The sequence below is a fragment of the Amblyraja radiata genome, chromosome 32, assembly GCF_010909765.2.
Source record: "Amblyraja radiata isolate CabotCenter1 chromosome 32, sAmbRad1.1.pri, whole genome shotgun sequence".
NCBI classification, from domain to species: domain Eukaryota; kingdom Metazoa; phylum Chordata; class Chondrichthyes; order Rajiformes; family Rajidae; genus Amblyraja; species Amblyraja radiata.
The window spans coordinates 20,527,319-20,544,806 of record NC_045987.1 but is presented as its reverse complement, the minus strand read 5'-3'; the positions used below and the strand labels follow the sequence as shown (position 1 = coordinate 20,544,806).

General features: G+C 41.0%; 1 protein-coding gene and 1 long non-coding RNA gene across 7 annotated transcripts in view; one reads left to right on the top strand and one right to left on the bottom strand.

Moving 5' to 3' along the window:
* dennd1a (DENN domain containing 1A) overlaps nt 1-17,488 on the top strand; it is a 492,710-nt gene that overhangs the window by 172,508 nt on the left and 302,714 nt on the right. For 5 of the 6 annotated variants that reach the window (XM_033048628.1, XM_033048627.1, XM_033048629.1 and 2 more), the window contains one exon: nt 12,311-12,430. The exons of the other annotated variant lie outside the window; for it this stretch is intronic. In XM_033048628.1, coding sequence (XP_032904519.1) covers nt 12,311-12,430 — 120 coding nt within the window. The remainder of the gene's footprint in view (nt 1-12,310; nt 12,431-17,488) is intronic. 6 annotated transcript variants of the gene reach the window in all.
* Nucleotides 1-17,488, bottom strand: part of LOC116990703 — a 46,230-nt gene that overhangs the window by 1,511 nt on the left and 27,231 nt on the right. The window lies entirely within an intron of this gene.

Sequence of the window (17,488 nt, the reverse complement as noted above, 5' to 3'; positions counted from 1 at the left end):
AGGGATGTGGGGATATGGATCATTTCAGGCAGATGAGATTAGTTTATCTTGGCATCATGTTCAGCATGGACATTAAGGGCCAAAGGGTCTGTTCCTGTACTGTTCTATGAATACATTGAGATAACTAGGCATGTTGAAATGCATGTAACGTACCAATAAGGAAAAGGCATATTTCTTAGTTGCTCACTTAGCCCGTTCTGACACCTAATAAGATTATGGCTGATCTGATTATAAAATCTTGTGTTCTGCTGTAACCTTTCACTCCCTTATCATGAATCTATCCATCTATACTTTAAGAATGTGAAACACTTTGCTCCCGCTTTATTTTGAGAAAAGGGAGACACTCAACCCTCTGAAGAATGCATCAATCTGTCTTAAGTGAATGACCTTGTTCTTTTAAACAGTGGCCCCTAGTTCTCAGGTTTCCCTTAAAAAGAAACATCCTCTCCACATCCATCCGTTCAGGATCTCGTATGTTGCAATCAATTTCCCTCTTGCACTCCCGAGCTGCAGTGAAACAAACATAGTCTATCCCAACCTTAGCCCTTCCCACCCAAACACAGATACTTCCCCCAATAACCACAGGAGATGTAACACCTGAACGTACAACTCCTCCCTTACCTCTATCCTGGGAGCTCAGCTTGTCCTTCTAGGTGAGACAGAGATTCACTTGCACCTCCTCTAACCTCATCCACGGCATACAGTGTTCCCGATTTGGCCTCCTGTACATCGGCAAGACCAAGAGTAGATTCAGCGACAGTTTTGCCAAACACTTGCGGTCATTCCACTAAGGCCTATTGGATCTCCCAATTGCTCACCATTTTAATTCCTCTTCCCGTTCCCAAATTAATCTTTCTGTCCTTGGCCGCTTCCGTTGCATGAGTGAGGCCACACGCAAACTGGAGGAACAGCACCTCATATTCCACTTGGATAGCTTACAACCCAATAGTATGAACATTGAATGTTCTGATTTTCAGTAACTACAAAACCCCATTCTTCCCTTATCCTCGCTATTTTTTCCACCACACCTGGACTCGCACCTATTTTTCCCCTTCCCTTCCGCCTACATTCCTTTCTCTGGCATCACAATTCACAATTCTTCAATCCTTCTGTTTTTTCATCTCTGGCCTTTGTCTAACCATCTGCCTATCAAATACCTCCCTCCTCCCTCCTCGCTCACTTATTATCTCCCAGGCTTTGTCCTGCCCTGTCCTCTCTATTAGCTTTCTTCCCCAACCCTCCCCCAGTGCTTACCAAAGAAGGGTCTAAAGAAGGGTCGCAGCTTGAAACATCAACTAGCCACGTTCTCCAGAGATGCTGCCTGACCCACTGCGTTACTCCAACACTTTGTGTCTTTTATTTCGTACACCAGCATCTGAAATTCCTTGTTTGTGTCCCAACATCTCTGCATGTCCATCCCGTCAGGATCTTCCACGCTGCAATCAATTTCGCTCTCCGAATCTCCAGTGATACAAGCCTAGCATATCCCCACCACTCAACCTGTTCATTCCAGGTATTGGTCCAGTAAACCTTTTGCAAGCTGCTTTTCAAGAGACAAGAGACGGGAGTGTTTAATTTTCATATGCACCAGGAACGGGAGGACAATGAAATTCTTGTTTGCTGCAGCTTTGCAGGCACATTAACGCAATAACACAACAAATACACATACAATAAAAAAAATAAGATAGACACAAAGTGCTGAAGTTAAACAGTGGGTCAGGCAGCATCTCTGGAGAAGAGGAACAGGTGACATTTTGGGTTGAAGCCCGTCTTCAATCTGGAGAACCGAAATGTCACCTATTCCTTTTCTCCAGAGATGCTGCCTGACCCTTTGAGTTGCCCCAGCATGTATATCTTTGGTATGAACCAGCATCTGCAGTTCCTTCCTACACAATAAACCAATAAGGTATCTTAAAGGTATCAGTTTTACTAGGTAAACAGACCATAAAAACTGAGGGATCAGTATCCATCATTAAATGAGGAGACCAATATTATGCACTGTACTCCTGCTGTCATTTTGCCAATGTCCTGTACAACTGAATCATAGAATCATACACCCTAGTTTTCTATTTAATTTCCTTGCCAATAAGTATTAATATTTTGTTAGTTTTTCTAATTATTCACATTGTTTACAGACACTATCTTTACTCTTCCTCCCAAAATGGGCATCTTCACATTTTCTCACATTGTACCCCATGTTCCAGATGTTTGTAACTTAACTCATCTTTATGTATCCCTTTATTCCTTTAATAGGCTCCTCGTGTTCTTTTCACAGTTTACTTTGCAACCTATCTTTGTGTCATCAACAAATTTTGCAAACCATTGGTGGCTTCATCAAGTCTTTTGTATAAACTATTGAAGGTGAAGAGATTGCAGTAGTACATTGCTTGTTACATCTTGTTACTAGAACAAGACCCAGTTACGCCTACTCTCTCTGCCCTGTTAACCAGCCAATCTACTGTCCTCGTATCACGAGTTTAATGTTTATGAATTTATTTTTATTTCTATCATGTTAATATTCTCAAATTAGGATAGCATTATTTTTGCACTTCTGGCTATTTCCACAGCCTACAAAATTTGTGTGGGGGGGGGGGGGGGAGGGGAGTTTACAGAGCATCTGTAGTTTCTTTGCCCAGAGCTTACTGTGTTGTCTGGCTCAAAAACACGGTCATTTTCCTGGATCTTTGGTCCGATGACAATGAACCTGCAATTGTTTTTGCTTGCAGAGCTTTCTTTGCTTTGTATTCCGACTTGTAAGGGATGCTGCATAAATGTATGTATTGTGCCCGATGTCTTGTACTGTTTTAGTACATACAGCAGCCTTGAGAGTTGCATTGATTTTTGTTTGTGTTTCAGTCAGGTCTTACACCAGTGGGAAAATAGGTTGCTGCGATAATTTTGGTCATGTTTTTAAGGCTACGTTTACCTTTGAACTTAATCCTCACCGACTGAGTTCTAGTCAATAGCAGGATAGAATCTGAGGAAGGGTCCCGACCAAAAATACTGCTTATCCATTCCCTCCACAGACACTGCCTGACGCGCTAAAGTCCTCCAACACTTTGTGTTTTGCTCATGATTTCAGCATCAGTAGTTTCTTGTGCCTCTAGGATACAGTTTGTTCCTGTTCAACTTCCCACTGGCATACACTCTTCTCTGTGTTGCATTTGTTACTTCTTCGACTTAGGGCTATTATCAAGGCTGTTTCTTGTATTAATATATGATCAGATACAGTTGCAATTGGAATAAATACTAAAGCTATCATCTGGATAAAAGCTGTAGTGTAACCTCAACACCAAAATATGCACTAGAATTTAACTTATTGATTTGTTAAAAAAAATGTGTTCAGACCTAAAGTTGTCTGATTAGACAGATTAAATTAATTTACCTTAAGAATTTCAACAAAAGGCGCACTAAACGAATTAATGAATATTTGGTATCAAATATGACATGTATAAAAATGATACTGGATTTTTAAGCAAAAAAGTGTAATCACTCACATGATGACATAAAATTATCCATTTTAACTTCATCCAATGTAATATTCATACTTCACACTGCAATATGTGAAAAAAATATATAGAAGCATAGCACTGAGAAATTTTTAATGTTGGTCAAAATTCTTAAAGACCCCTCATTGATGAATCTGAAACCCGGGATCTCAAAACATATGGGGAAGGTTTATCTTTGATTGAAAGATACAGTATGGAAACGGGCTCTTTGGCCCACCAAGTCCATGTCGGCTCGATTACCCATTCATGCTAATTCTATGTTATCCCACTTTCTATACTCCCAGGGAAATTTATAGTAGCTAATCAACTGACAAACCCGCACGTCTTTGGGATGTGTGAGGAAACTGGAGCACCCAGAAGAAACCCTGGGTATAGGTGCAAACTCCACACAGACAGCACCGAGGTCAGGATGTAACCCGGGTCTATAGCACTATGAACCAGTAGCTCCACTAACTACACTACTAAGCCACCCTCACTTTAGACCTGACTTGAGGAGAGATTGTTCACTCAAATGGTGGTGAATATTTGAAATTTTATAGCCTGGAGATTCTTGGAAGTTTGATTGATTCATTCAAAACTGAAATTGATAGATTTCTGGATATTAGTGGAATTGAGGGATAAGGAGGAAGATGGGGTGGTCTTTTTGATTGATGGACACAAAATGCGGGAGTAACTCAGCGGGTCAGGCAACATCTCTGAAGAAAATGGATTTGTCATTTTGAGTTGGGACCCTTGAACATGTTCAAACAACTGAATGGCCTACTGTTGCTCCTGTTTCTTTCCTCTTAAATGTTCACCTGAGTGCTGGACAGTTCTCCACATTTCCTGGCCCACATTTAAATCTCAACCAACATCATTAAAGTAGACGCCTGCCCATTTATCTCATTGCTATTTGCCGAACCTTGCTTTCTTTCGTTCTAATAGCAAGTGACCACATCAAATGCATTCCATTGGCTGTGAACCGCTATGAAACATCCATAGCCTGTGAAAGCTGTGATAATAAATCCCAAAGTTGTACTTAAATATAAATGTTTAAACCTTGGACTTTATTCAGAAATAAATTGTGCAGAAACTACAACACTAATGGAAAACAACTAAAAATAGATGTGTGACAAGGTGCAAAATGTATATCCTTTTTATTTTTTAATTGGTGTATAGTTTATCAGTGTCTGCTGGTGTAAAGCCAATTAAATTATTGGAAGCCTGTTTGATCTCCACATGAAAATCACTATGATGTACTCTGTAGAGCCTCTGTGCTCAATTTTTAACGCACTATTTCCAATCAATACTCTTTTGAGGCTAAGCAATTACGGATTATCTATTAATGAATTGGCAATATTCTTATTCTTTTGTCACATTTGCAGAATTTAATGTCACGATTCAATTTTTTTCAGCCTGGTGCTAAATTTGAGCTCAAACTTAGCCTTTGATCTCAGTCTCGGAAGCCTTTATAACAAAATGGTGACTTGCTGTTCTTTTCCATGGGCTATTCCATTTCATTTCATTTCTTCAGTAAATTAACCCAAGTGTTAAATGGCTATCTATCCGGTGTTATATGTAGCATAATCTACTACTTTATATTAAATACTTCTTAAACTAATCCTTTACATAATCTGCTACTTCTGCATTAAAGCATCTCCGTTCCATCTTCTTGTGAATTCTGCTATATACATTATCACTTTAAATTGAAAGTCACAATTTCGTTCAGTTATTCTATAATTACTTAAACTGCTTTTGTAACGTTATATTTCAACACGTTGACTTGGATTTTGTGGTCAGTAGCAAATGAACGGCAGTAGTTCTTGGCACAAAAAATTCACCACAGAGCCTCTGAGGGCTTTTTGCACGAGAACTTTTGGTATTTAGAGCCTCAAAATATATTGCTCTCTATGCAGGAGACTTGAGAACTGTATAAACAGCGCCAGGAAAGAGTGTGTGTTCTTAACTAATCAGACTATAGAATCCTTTCCGATTTAAACCAGAAAATGTAAAGTAAGAATTAAGTCATTGTCAAATTATGTAAAGATTACGAAATGGTGGAGAAGAATGAAAGAAGATAAAATAAAAGAGACAAAAGTAAACTATTTTAATTTTTAAATATCTCCAACAATAATTATAATAACCATATAACCAAATAACAATTACAGCACGGAAACAGGCCATCTCGGCCCTACAAGTCCGTGCCGAACAACTTTTTTCCCTTAGTCCCACCTGCCTGCACTCATACCATAACCCTCCATTCCCTTCTCATCCATATGCCTATCCAATTTGTTTTTGTCTGCCTCTTAATCTGCCTCTTCCTTAGCAAAAGTTAACTTTAAGTGCTGGAATTGTTCATCTTAATCAGGGATTAAGATTATTGTCCAATTAAGTTTTCATTTCTATTTAAATGTAGGTCTAACTTTATCTGGTAAGTTTAGTGGATCTACATTATGTAAATACCATAATGTCACGTCATTTATGTTCCAATACTGAGTTTCTCTGTGAGTGGAACTGAATTTCATAAATTCATAAATGATGTGAGCAGAATTAGATCATTCGGCCCATCAAGTCTACACCATTCAATCATGGCTGTTCTATCTTTCCCTTTCAACCCCACTCTCCTGCCTTCTCCCCATAACCCTCGACATCCATCAATTTCTGATGGAGCATCCTGATTTTAGCATTTAATCTGAAGAAGGGTCTCGACCCGAAACATCATCTATTCCTTCTCTCCATAGATGCTGCCTCACCCGCTGAGTTCCTCCAGCATTTTTGTCTACCTTTGGCCTTTAATTGTGCATTTTTGGAAACCGAATGCTGCTGGTGAATGGTCTTGAGTGTTTTTTCCTCACAATTTGGGTTAATGACATTGCAGTTGTTAAAGTGACCAGAGTGACGACATTTTTAAGAGGCGTCACAAGAGAGACTGCAGATGATGGAATCTTGAGTGAAACATAAACTGCTGGAGGAACCTGGCGGTCAGGCAGCATCTATGGAGGGAAATGGACAGACAATGGTTGGGGTTGGGACCCTTCAAGATTGAAAGGGATGGAGCAAGAGCTGGCAAGTGATAACTGCATCCAGCTAAGGAAGGATTGTTTGGTACAATAAACAGTTGGGGGAGAGAAGGGTGAAGATAGTGACCAAGGATGGAGGTGATAAGTGGAGAAGACTAGAGGGTAAAGATGGCATGAGGAGTGACGTATGGAACTAGAGGAAGGGATGGTGAGTAGATGGGAACATGGGAGGGTGGGAGCAGGTTATAGGGGATGCGGAGGGGGGTTGTGCTGGGTAATGTGGAAGAGGAGTAAGTTCAAGATGGGAAAGGGAATGGAAGATGGAGGATGTGAAAAGAAAGGTGTACTCGAGAAGACCCTGGAGGTTCAGAAGGAGGGGTGAGAGGGCAGGAGGAGATTGTTACCTGAAATTCTTGGCTTGTGAGCCACCTAAGCAGAATATGAGGTGCTGTTCTCTCAGTTTGCATGTGGCCTCATTCTGGCAAGGGTCGAGATCAGACGGGTCGGTATGGGAGTGGGAAGGGGAATTGAAGTGTTTGCAAACGAGAGCTTCAGCTGGCCTTGATGGACAATGTTCGGTGAAGTGGTAGCCTGGTCTGATCCAGCTCTCAACCTTGTTGAAGAGATTACCAAATGCATGGTCGGAGGAGGTGCACGTGAATCTCTGCCTCGTCTAGAAGGGCCATTTAGGACACTGAATGGAGTGAGAGGGGAGGTCTAAGGACAGGTGGTGCACTTTCTGTGGGTGAAGAGGAAAGTGCCTGGGCAGGGATGGGTTGGGAGGGATGAACATGGAGAGAGTGTTCATTGTGGAAAGCAGAAAAGAGCGATAAAGGAATAAATGACATGTTGATGATGGCAGAAGTGTCAACGAATGATGTGTTAGATGCAGAGGCAGGTGGGATAAAAGGTAAGGATTAGGGGAACTCCATCTTTGTTCTGCATTGGGGAAGGTGGGGTGAAAACAGAACTGTGGGGGAACGGAGGAGAAACAGGTGAGGGTTCCATCCTCAAATGCAGGGTGGGATGTCGGGCAGTTGTTAAAGTGGTGGAGAGCATGTGAACTGTCCCCGATGCCAGTGGGAAGGAACAGGACAAGGTAGAGTCGAGATATGAGCTAATTTATTCAGTGGCCCAAGAGCAGGCATATATTATGGGTCTTGCACGCTCTCCACCACTCAAACAATCTGTGGCTTGGCCCCCACTTCCTCATCTTTACCATGGATGTCAGTTTCTTTACACTTCCTCATCAGGAAGTCGTCAATCCCTCAATTTCTCCGTAGATTAGAGACTCAATCAGTTTCTCAACTAACACGCTCCTCTGCCTGGCAGAACTTGTTTTTACCATCCACAGTTCACTTTCTTCAAACCGACGGTGTAACCATGAGCAGCAATGCCTGTATTTTCTTTGGTTACATTGAACTTTTAGTTCCAAACATACCTTCACACCACTCCCCAACTCTTTCTTTGCTACATCGATGATTGCCTCCTGAACCCATGCAAAGCTCATTGATTTCATCAACTTCACCACTAATGTATTTCCTGTCCTCAAATTCATTCGGACTGTCTCCAACACTTTTCTCTCCTTTCTTGACCTCGCTCCACTCAGGAGCTGAACTATCACAGATATCAAGTACAAACCACCCACTTCCAGAGCTATCTTGACTACACCTCTTCCCACCCAGTCTCCTGCCAGGATGTCATCCCTTTCGTGCAGTTCTTCATCTCTGTCACATCCGCTCTCAAGGTGAGGTTGTCCACACTTGGACATCGGAGATGTGCTCTTTCTTCAGGAAACGCAGTTGTCGATGAAGCCCTCACCCATCACACCTCTGTTTTCTACATTTATGCTCTTGCTCTCCATTCTACCCAGATGGAACAGGGATAGAGTTCTCCTAGTCCTTACTCCTTACCTAGTCAGCCTCAGCAACCAGCAGGTCATTTTCAGACATTTCTGCCAATTTGAATGCAGTCCCACCACCAGTCACATCTTCCCTTTCTCAGCCCTTCCCTTCCTCTGCTTTCTGCTGAGACCACTCTCTCCCATGCTTTGCTCATTCCTCCCTCTCCCCAATAGGTTGAAACAACTGCAGGAGGTGCAACAACCCCCTGTCCCTACACATCCTCCCACACCCCCATGCAGGGACCTAAACAGCCCTTCCAGGTGAGAACTTATCTATTGCATCTGGTGCCCCCAATGTGGCCTTCTCAACATCGGTGAGTCCAAGTATAGACAAGGCGACCACTTTGCTGAACATTGTGCTCTGTTCACCAGAGCCAGCCTGGAGCTCCCGTTTGCAAGTCTTTTCAATTCCCCTTCCCATTCCCACATTGACCTCATTTTATCCTCGCCCTTCTCCATTGTCACACTAAGGCCATGTGCAAACTGGAAGAACAGCATCTCATATTCCGCTTGGGTAGCCTGCAACCCAATGTCATGAACATTGGATTCTTCACTTTCAGGCAACTCCACTCCCCTTCCCCAACCATTAAATCTACCCATGTCCTCCCAGGGACACCTTCCTTTCCACTCCCTCCATCTCCCAGTTCTCCTGTTCTTTTCCCCTCTGCCACCTATTCCTTTTGCTCATTACCCTCCCTGATGTTTTCAAGAGAGAGTTAGATATAGCTCTTAGGGCTAACGGAATCAAGGGATATGGGGAGAAGGCAGGAATGGGGTATTGATTTTGGATGATAGTGCTGGCTCGACGGGCCGAATAGACAACTCCCGCTATTATCTATGTTTACTCTGTTTGGGTCCCCTATTCCCACCCATCTCCTGGCCCGTCCACTCACCAGCCCTCCCTTTGGTTCTATGTTTCACTCTTGGCCTTGCTTTCTTATCAGATTCTACAAACTGCAACGTTTATCTTCTTCACATCATCTCCAGCCCTCTACCCTTATCTGACCCTACTTTACCTGGATCCATCCATCAATTGTCAGCTCTTGCCCCATCCCTTGCCTCGCCTCTATCTATCAACTATCTTTCTTTTACTCCAGTCTTGAAGCAGGATCCCAAATGTTATCTGTCCATTTTCCTCCGTGGATGCTGCTTGACCTGCCGAGTTTGTTTTTTGCTTTTTGCTTTTTAATATTTACCTTGTAAATAGTCTTTGACTTTGGTAGGTTTGTACCATTGTTTATGCAGGCTCAACTTTAAATATTGGCTGATACTGTAAGCCATTAAAATATATTTATCTTAAATATCTTCCGACCAGTCGGAACTGAATCTCAATCCAATAAAAAAAAGATTGTTACATTTACACCTGGTCAGTTTATTCTCAACTAAAATTTTAAATTAGCTCATTAGTTTGAAAAATTGTCTGAGTTCCCCATTAATGTTTGCCAACATGGGTATTGCAAATTGACCAATATTACTTTTTCAAATTACTTTTGTGGTCAGATATTAGTGCAGCCTCTGCCTGTGGAACCACAGGAGTGATGAAAACGCAGCTTGAGAAATTATTTCAGTATTTCCATTAGATGTTTCAACATCTATTTATTTCAACTTTGCTCTTGGCCATTATATTTGTTGTTCTCCGGAAGAAAAAACATGGACTCTGAAGTTTTCTCAGTATGTTAAATGTATTCATTCTTACCATTTCAGTTCTGATGTGTGTTTTGTAATACTTGCATCTCTCCTTGATCATCCATCACTCAAAAAATTCCATCACCGACACCAAGGCTGCTGCTCAAACAAAAAAGTTTGCATTGATGCTGATCTTTCATATGGAAACAGCATTCCACCAGACTTGTATAACGATCTATACTGAGCCACAGGCGAAGGTGTTGACAAGGGACAAACTGCAGTTTGAATGGAGGAGGTGGGCTTTAAGGGTATTCTACTAGTGAACAATTGAACAAAATGGGCAAAGGAAAAAGTGCACACATGTCTCATTGTAGGAATGGAAATTTACGGGAGATTGGTGAGAAATGTCTGTGTCGTACGAGAAACATTCAGTTATGACATTCAAATACAAGGAAAAGAATTAATACAAGGAAGGGTGACCCAGTGGCATAACTGATCCTGACCTCGGGTGCTGCCTGTGTGGAATTTGCATGTTCTCCCTGTGACTGTGTAGTTATCCTCCGGATGCTCCAGTTTACTTCCCACATCCCAAAGACATGTGGATTTTTAGGTTAATGGTCCCAGTAAGTGGATGAGAAAGTAGGATAACATAGAACTAGTGTGAACGGATGATTGTGGGTTGGCGTGATCGTGTGGTCGGCCTTGACTTGGTGAGCTGTAGGGCCTGTTTCCATGCTGTATTTCCAAAATGTTAAGCTGTAAACAATGTGCTGGAGGAACTCCATGGGGACAAGCAATGTCCGTGGAGGGAAATAGACAGTTTTGGGTCGGGTCAGTCCTTCAGACTGATTTTTAGAATTTTAAATTGGAGATATCGAGGTATTGGAATACTGTCAACTAGCAACAATGGGTATGGCAACAACGATGTGCTCTTTTGTATAATTCATCTCTACTATGTAAGGTGCTAGTTTAATATCACTACTTTTATGTTTGCAATCCAGTGACAGTGAAACTATTTAGTTTCAGATTTTAACATTGCAGTGTAGCCTACATGAGCGACTGATCTGAAAAGAACTGCTCTTAAGCATTGTGGATATTTAAAGATTTACTGTTTCTTAAAGCTCTATTTTACAGGAATAATGAACATCCCAAGTGGCAATATCAATATTTAATATGCAACTTGCATGCTTGATTTTTGATTACTCTGCCTTTTTGATTGTGTTTTTGGCATAACCATTGGGAAGTTCTCTCAGCTGGGTTAGAATTAAATTGTGTAACTGACAGCAGGTAGTGAATTAAGTATATTCAGCTGTGAGTCACAGAAAGTTTAAATTAGTGACACAAGGAACTGCAGATGCTGGAATCTAGAGCAAACCACAAAGTGCTGGATTAGCTCAGCAAGTCAGGCAGTATCCATGGACAAAAGGAATAGGCGATGTTTTGGGTCAAAACGTCGGGTCTGAAGAAGGATCCCGACCCGCAACATCTCTCCACAGACGCTGCCTGACCTGCTGAGTTACTTCAGCTCTACGCTTTGCTCATGTTTAAAATAGCGTTAGGTTTTGTAATGCCTGCTTGTATCGTCCACATGTTCTTGTGTTATATTTGCTGGAAATGACCTTGGGGTTCAGCAAAGAAAGGCAACGTTCATTGTTTGTGCGATGGGAGATCTCTGTCATTTCCAATATCGTTGAAGACTAATTTTCAAATGTGTTTGCAACATGTTCCTGGCATAGCACTAGCAGCAGCATGTTTGTGGCATTCTAATTGACAGCCTGACCCAAATTCTGTAACTTTGATAGTTGACGGACAGGGTTGAATGTAATGGTGACTTGGAATTAAAAGATGGAGAAATACAGAGCACTAATTAGAGAAAACATTAGGGAACACGGAGTGCACAGATTAGCTACAGGCAGAGCGAAGAACTAATGAAAAATAAAAGCAGTGAGGGGAAGATAATATTAACCAGAAAATTCAACAGAAAAGTGTAAAGTAAGAGAAATAATTGCAGAAGAAAGGATAGTCAAGAAGGTTGGTTTTAATATGAAGAGATTGGAAAGAAAAAGAGGTTAGGCTTACATTAACAAATTCTAGACTCCCATTAGATCAATCTGTTGCCCTGTGTAAGGGAAAGCATGGTATATGTCCATTTATTTCCTGAAAACAAATTCCTGCAGGGAGTTCAGTTGTGCTGGTTCAGTGACATGATTTGCTTAGACAACTTTATCTTGTGGTCAGTTGAAAATACTCATCTGCTTTGTTCTCTTTTTCAGCCTTACAGTCAGTCAAGTTGGCCAGAACTTTACGTTTGTACTCACTGACATTGACAGCAAGCAGAGGTTTGGATTCTGCCGCTTATCTTCTGGGGCTAAGACTTGCTCCTGCTTCCTAAGGTGAGACAGCAAACTGTATATACAACCACTGAAAACCGCACTAGCCTTTGGTTTGGGACAAATAGCACATTTTGGCTGACAGGCACGATTCTCATATCCTTTCCCAACAGGTCATTATACTGAGGGGTCATTCCTAAGTGCATTGTCTTGGGGACCAAGACCCTCTGATTATGAGGTTCATTTATGTGTCGTGGTTTTAGATTTACATTGGGCAATATACTTTTTTTTTCCAAAGCAAAGAACAAAGACTTGTTTAACTCTGCACTACACTTAGCGTTGCTTATTTACTTACAGTAAAGATGTAAAATGGTATTTTCTTCTATTCTGCTTTATGTATTAATGCACCATTTTGTATGTGTAATGCCTATGCAGAGTGGAATCTATGTTCAGGTTCTACCAGTACAGCAAAGACCTGTATTTTAATTTACAGTAGCGATCACAGCAATGCAGTCAGTGAGTAAGATGATAATGAAATAGATGTAAGCAAGTGAGTACGACAACAATGTTAAATTATTTTCAATTGATGCACAAATAAAGAGGAGGCTTTGAAGTTCCTATCGTCTGGTGCTGAAGAGATTAACAGGGACATACTACCAGAACAAGAATTAAACCTGGCTTCAAATTTGGCTTCAAATAAATTTGTGTAAATATTTCCACTTGATTTTGTTTTAACCAAACTGATTATGAGAAAGAGTTGCTATATATTTCAGATCATGCAAAAATCCAAGTTAATTTCTTAAATCTACATTGTCGGATCCTTGCAACTTTAAAAAAAATATATGTGCACATTGCTTTGTGGAGAAAATAAAGTTGTATGAAGTGTTTTTTTTTAATGAGGATGAAGGTAAAATAATGTATAATGTCTGAAAAATAGTATACAATCCTTTTGTTAATTACAGATTGTTAAATTATGTTCTGGTAACAATTATTGTACAATTGCTGATTCTTTGACGATTATTGAAAGTTACTGTACAAAAAAACAGGGCCATCGTCAAATGTGATAAGTAAAAAGTAAACACTGAAAATGAAATAAAACGGCCCGGTTACTACATATTTCTAACAAATATATCAAATAGCGTTATGACTGTGATTTCTAGTTGGACTCACCCGGATAATGTCCATGTAGATGGTATTGGTATATTATTACTTTAAAAATGAGGGAGACACAGAGATATGAAAGGGTAAGGTGTGAAAATGAGACATCAAAGGCGAAGAGATACAGGGAAAATGTAGAATTGATCAGTATTAGTTAGTGGAAGGTGACAAAGAAGCATACAAAACAAAAATTTAATTCAGAAGACAGTCAGACTGTCTTGGATTCCAGAGCCTGAGCACTGAACAGATCTGGTTGTGGGAAAACATGAGTGTGGACGATCCATTTGAGCAAGAGTGATCCATGCTGTCCCGAGCAGATCATAGATAAAATCATAGAGGATGCATATCCTGGAACCCGATTCTCAGAGGCCTTTCTGACAAAGTTGTATTGCAAAGTGAACATAAATGTTAAGCCAGACATCAGAACTTCTGATGATATTTGGACTCTTTCTCATAGCTGGTAGTTGTAAAATTTAATACCACTTAAACTATTCTCTACTATTTCTGCAGAGCCTTAGTATTTCGGGGGTGGCGCTGTGGCATAGCAATAGAGTTGTTGCCTTACAGCACCAGAGACCCAGGTTTATTCTGACTACAGGCGCTGTCTATACGGAGTTTGTACGTTCTCCCTGTGACCTTGTGGGTTTTCTCTGGGTGATCCAGTTTCCTCCCACTCTCCAAAGACATATAGGTTTGTCGGTTCAAACTGCTGGAGTAAGAGGTCTCGACCCGAAACGTAACCCATTCTTTCTCTCCAGAGATGCTGCCTGGCCCACTGAGTTACTCCAGCAGTTTGTGTCTACATTCGATTTAAACCAGTATCTGCAGTTCTTTCCTACAGGTTTGTAGATTAATTGTCCTCAGTAGATTTAGAAATTGTCTCAAGTGTATAGGATAGTACTAGTGTGCGGGATGACCGCAGGTCACCGCGGACTCGGTAGGCTGAAGGACCTGTTTCTGCGCTGTATCTTTAAAGTCTAAAGTATTGTTCAGGATATGTGAGAGCTAAAACTGAACATGATACTCTGTCAATCTGTAATTTGTACTGGCATTGTTTTGGATGGTGGTTCTTGGATATAATTCAAAATCCCATTTATTTTTCTAAAATACATCACACACACTGAACATTATCTTTTATGAGTTAAGGTCAGCTCAAACCAGTTAGAAATGTAACCTTAAGTGTGCAGTTTTGGTGCCAGGTTACGCACTGCACAAGGCTAGTTTCAGTGATACCTTCCAGTCATAGGCCTTGAACCTAATTTACGAAGTCAGCTTTTGATCACTGTGTGTGTATCTTTACCTAACAGTGCAAGAGCTTATTGCATGAAAAATTGTCAGACCTTTCTAGTTAATTTAGGTAACCACACCCTGCAAGCCATTATGTCAAACATAGAGTTTGAGAAGGAACTGCAGATGCTGGAAAATCGAAGGTACACAAAAAAGCTGGAGAAACTCATCGGGTGCAGCAGCATCTATGGAGCGAAGGAAATAGGCAATGTTTCGGGCCGAAACCCTTCTTCTGACTGATGGGGGACATGTTTTAATTCATTTTTTAATGATGTGATTGATATTTTGCTGGCAAGTATTTATTTTTCCCATCCCAAATTGCTTGTGAAGCTGCTGATGTACATCTTCCATGTACTGTTGTAATCTCTTCTGTGAAGGAACCTCCAGTGTCGTTAGGTAGACAGTTTCGGAATTTAGATGCGGCAGTACTGGAGGAACAACAATATATTTCCAAGTCTACATCACGTGCAACTTGAAGGGGAACCTGCAGTTGTGATATCCTAGATATGACAGGGGGAAATAAAGTATTCTTAAATTCTGTACTTGAGTTCCAAATGTACAGACCATTGTGAGCATATACAGCCCTGGAATTGGGAACAGATTGCAAGATTGTATGATATGATGAAAGTAATGATATATTTTTATTTTGTGATTGAATAATTTAATACAAAATAGCATTCATGATTCTGTCTGTGGTGCTTGCATATTCTCCCTGTGACCACGAGATTTCCTCCGGGTGCTCCGGTTTCCTCCCATATCCCAAAAATGTGTGGGTTTGTAGGTTAATTGGCCTCTGTAAATTGTTCCTTGTGTACAGGAAGTGGATGTGAAAGTGGGATAACATGGAACTAGTGTAAACAAGTGATCGATGGTCAGCGTGGACTCGGTGGGCCAGAGGGCCTGCTTCTGGCTGTATCTTTCAATCAATCAATTACCTTAATCAAGAAATGGATCCTGCAACACTTTCCTGTGCCATTCTATAAAATTAGCTGTCTGATTACTAGCTTATCAGATCACGTAAGGCAACTCCCCTGATTCATTTGCAAATTTCTCCTTGCCAGGACTATCCACCATGACAAGTACCAAGCAATGAAACTGAATGAACTTTTTGAAAAACACAAAATTAATATAATGGTTCTGATCTCAGGGGTGGAAGGGCAGCAGAACTTGGCATTTGCCAACGTAATTGTGCAAAAGTGACATGACTATTGGTGCCCAGTTAAGCTCGGAGGATCCTGCCGTTGATATTCTGCTGCTCCACAGGGTGCTCTGTGGCAGAATTAGTGATCTGATGCGAATTTCTTGCAGACAATCCTCCCAGCAGCACACCCTGTGGAGGCACAGGACATCGGTGACAGGAACCTCCATGTTTAACTGAACGTGTGTGGATGCTGGATGCTGCTGTCAGTTTCACACAGCAACACTGGTGAATGTTGACAGTTTCGCTGTCATTACAATCACAAATGCTGGGCCATTATCTCAACCTGAGTGTTCAAGCAAACCCGGGGATTTTTGTTTTCATTGCTTGCGTTGTTTTTTGCTCAGCGGTTATCATGGTGGACAGTGATGGCAGTTAAGCACCTGCAATTGAATCGAGAGATTTGATGAGTAATGATACTGTGCTTTTGATTTGACAAGCTTGTGATCTGAGGCTTTATTTTGACGACAGGTGCAGGGGAGTGTTGGATCTATTTATAGTTGAGGGTGATTTTAAATCCTGTTAGACCATTCGTTGTAGCGTAAAAATGTTATCACTCTACATGTATATTTCTGCTTTGCAATCTGTCAAGCTTATCCTGCTCTGTATGTACATTTGTGCTTATGCATTTGAAAAGCAAGTTTGGAATTAATATATTATTGTTTCAAGAGTCAAGTGTTTAATTGTCATATGCACGGAACACAAAACAATGGAATTCTTACTAGCAGCAGTATAACCGGCCTATAAACACATCTTGCATTTCATTTTATCGTGATGTTCAAATTTTTCTATGTCAAAATCGAAACTAGAATAAACCAAGAACCCAGCAAATGTTTTACTCCTGAAGCGGCTGGTAATATTCAGCACGCAGTGCTGGAGCGAAGTCTGGACCAGGACTCGCCACCTGCAGCCCCTGCCTGTCTTTACTTGTGTGTGGATCACCACAGTTGACTGATCTAACCGGCCCTCCACATCCTTGGTTTAGGTGGCAAGATGCAAATGATGCTTGGGCTTCAGGAACATGGTATAGAGGCTCTGGAGCTTTGTCCGCTATCAAAAGCTGCCAATTTAACAGTTACTTTTATAATATGCAGAGATATTTAACAAATTATACTAAAGTGAATTAAATAAATGTATGGTTAATTAAACATCAAGCACTTACAAGTGAAACTAAACACATTAAACTAAAGGTAAATAATTGGAAACAATAGATCCCGCTTAATTGCAGATCTACAATTCCCGCTGAAAACTTCTGAGTCCTAATCAATGGCCACCAACTCCAGCTGGCAAGATTAGTCCTATTGATTGATAATTGTGTGCCATTGTACCGTCATCCATTTTCACAATATCTGACACAAAGCAGAAGAAACCTTGCACTGCTATCTATGCACCCTACGACTAAATTCCTCTACATTGCTGAGCGGTGTGGTGATTCAGCCTTTTAATTGTGGCATTCCATTGTAACGTGCCTGCCTGAG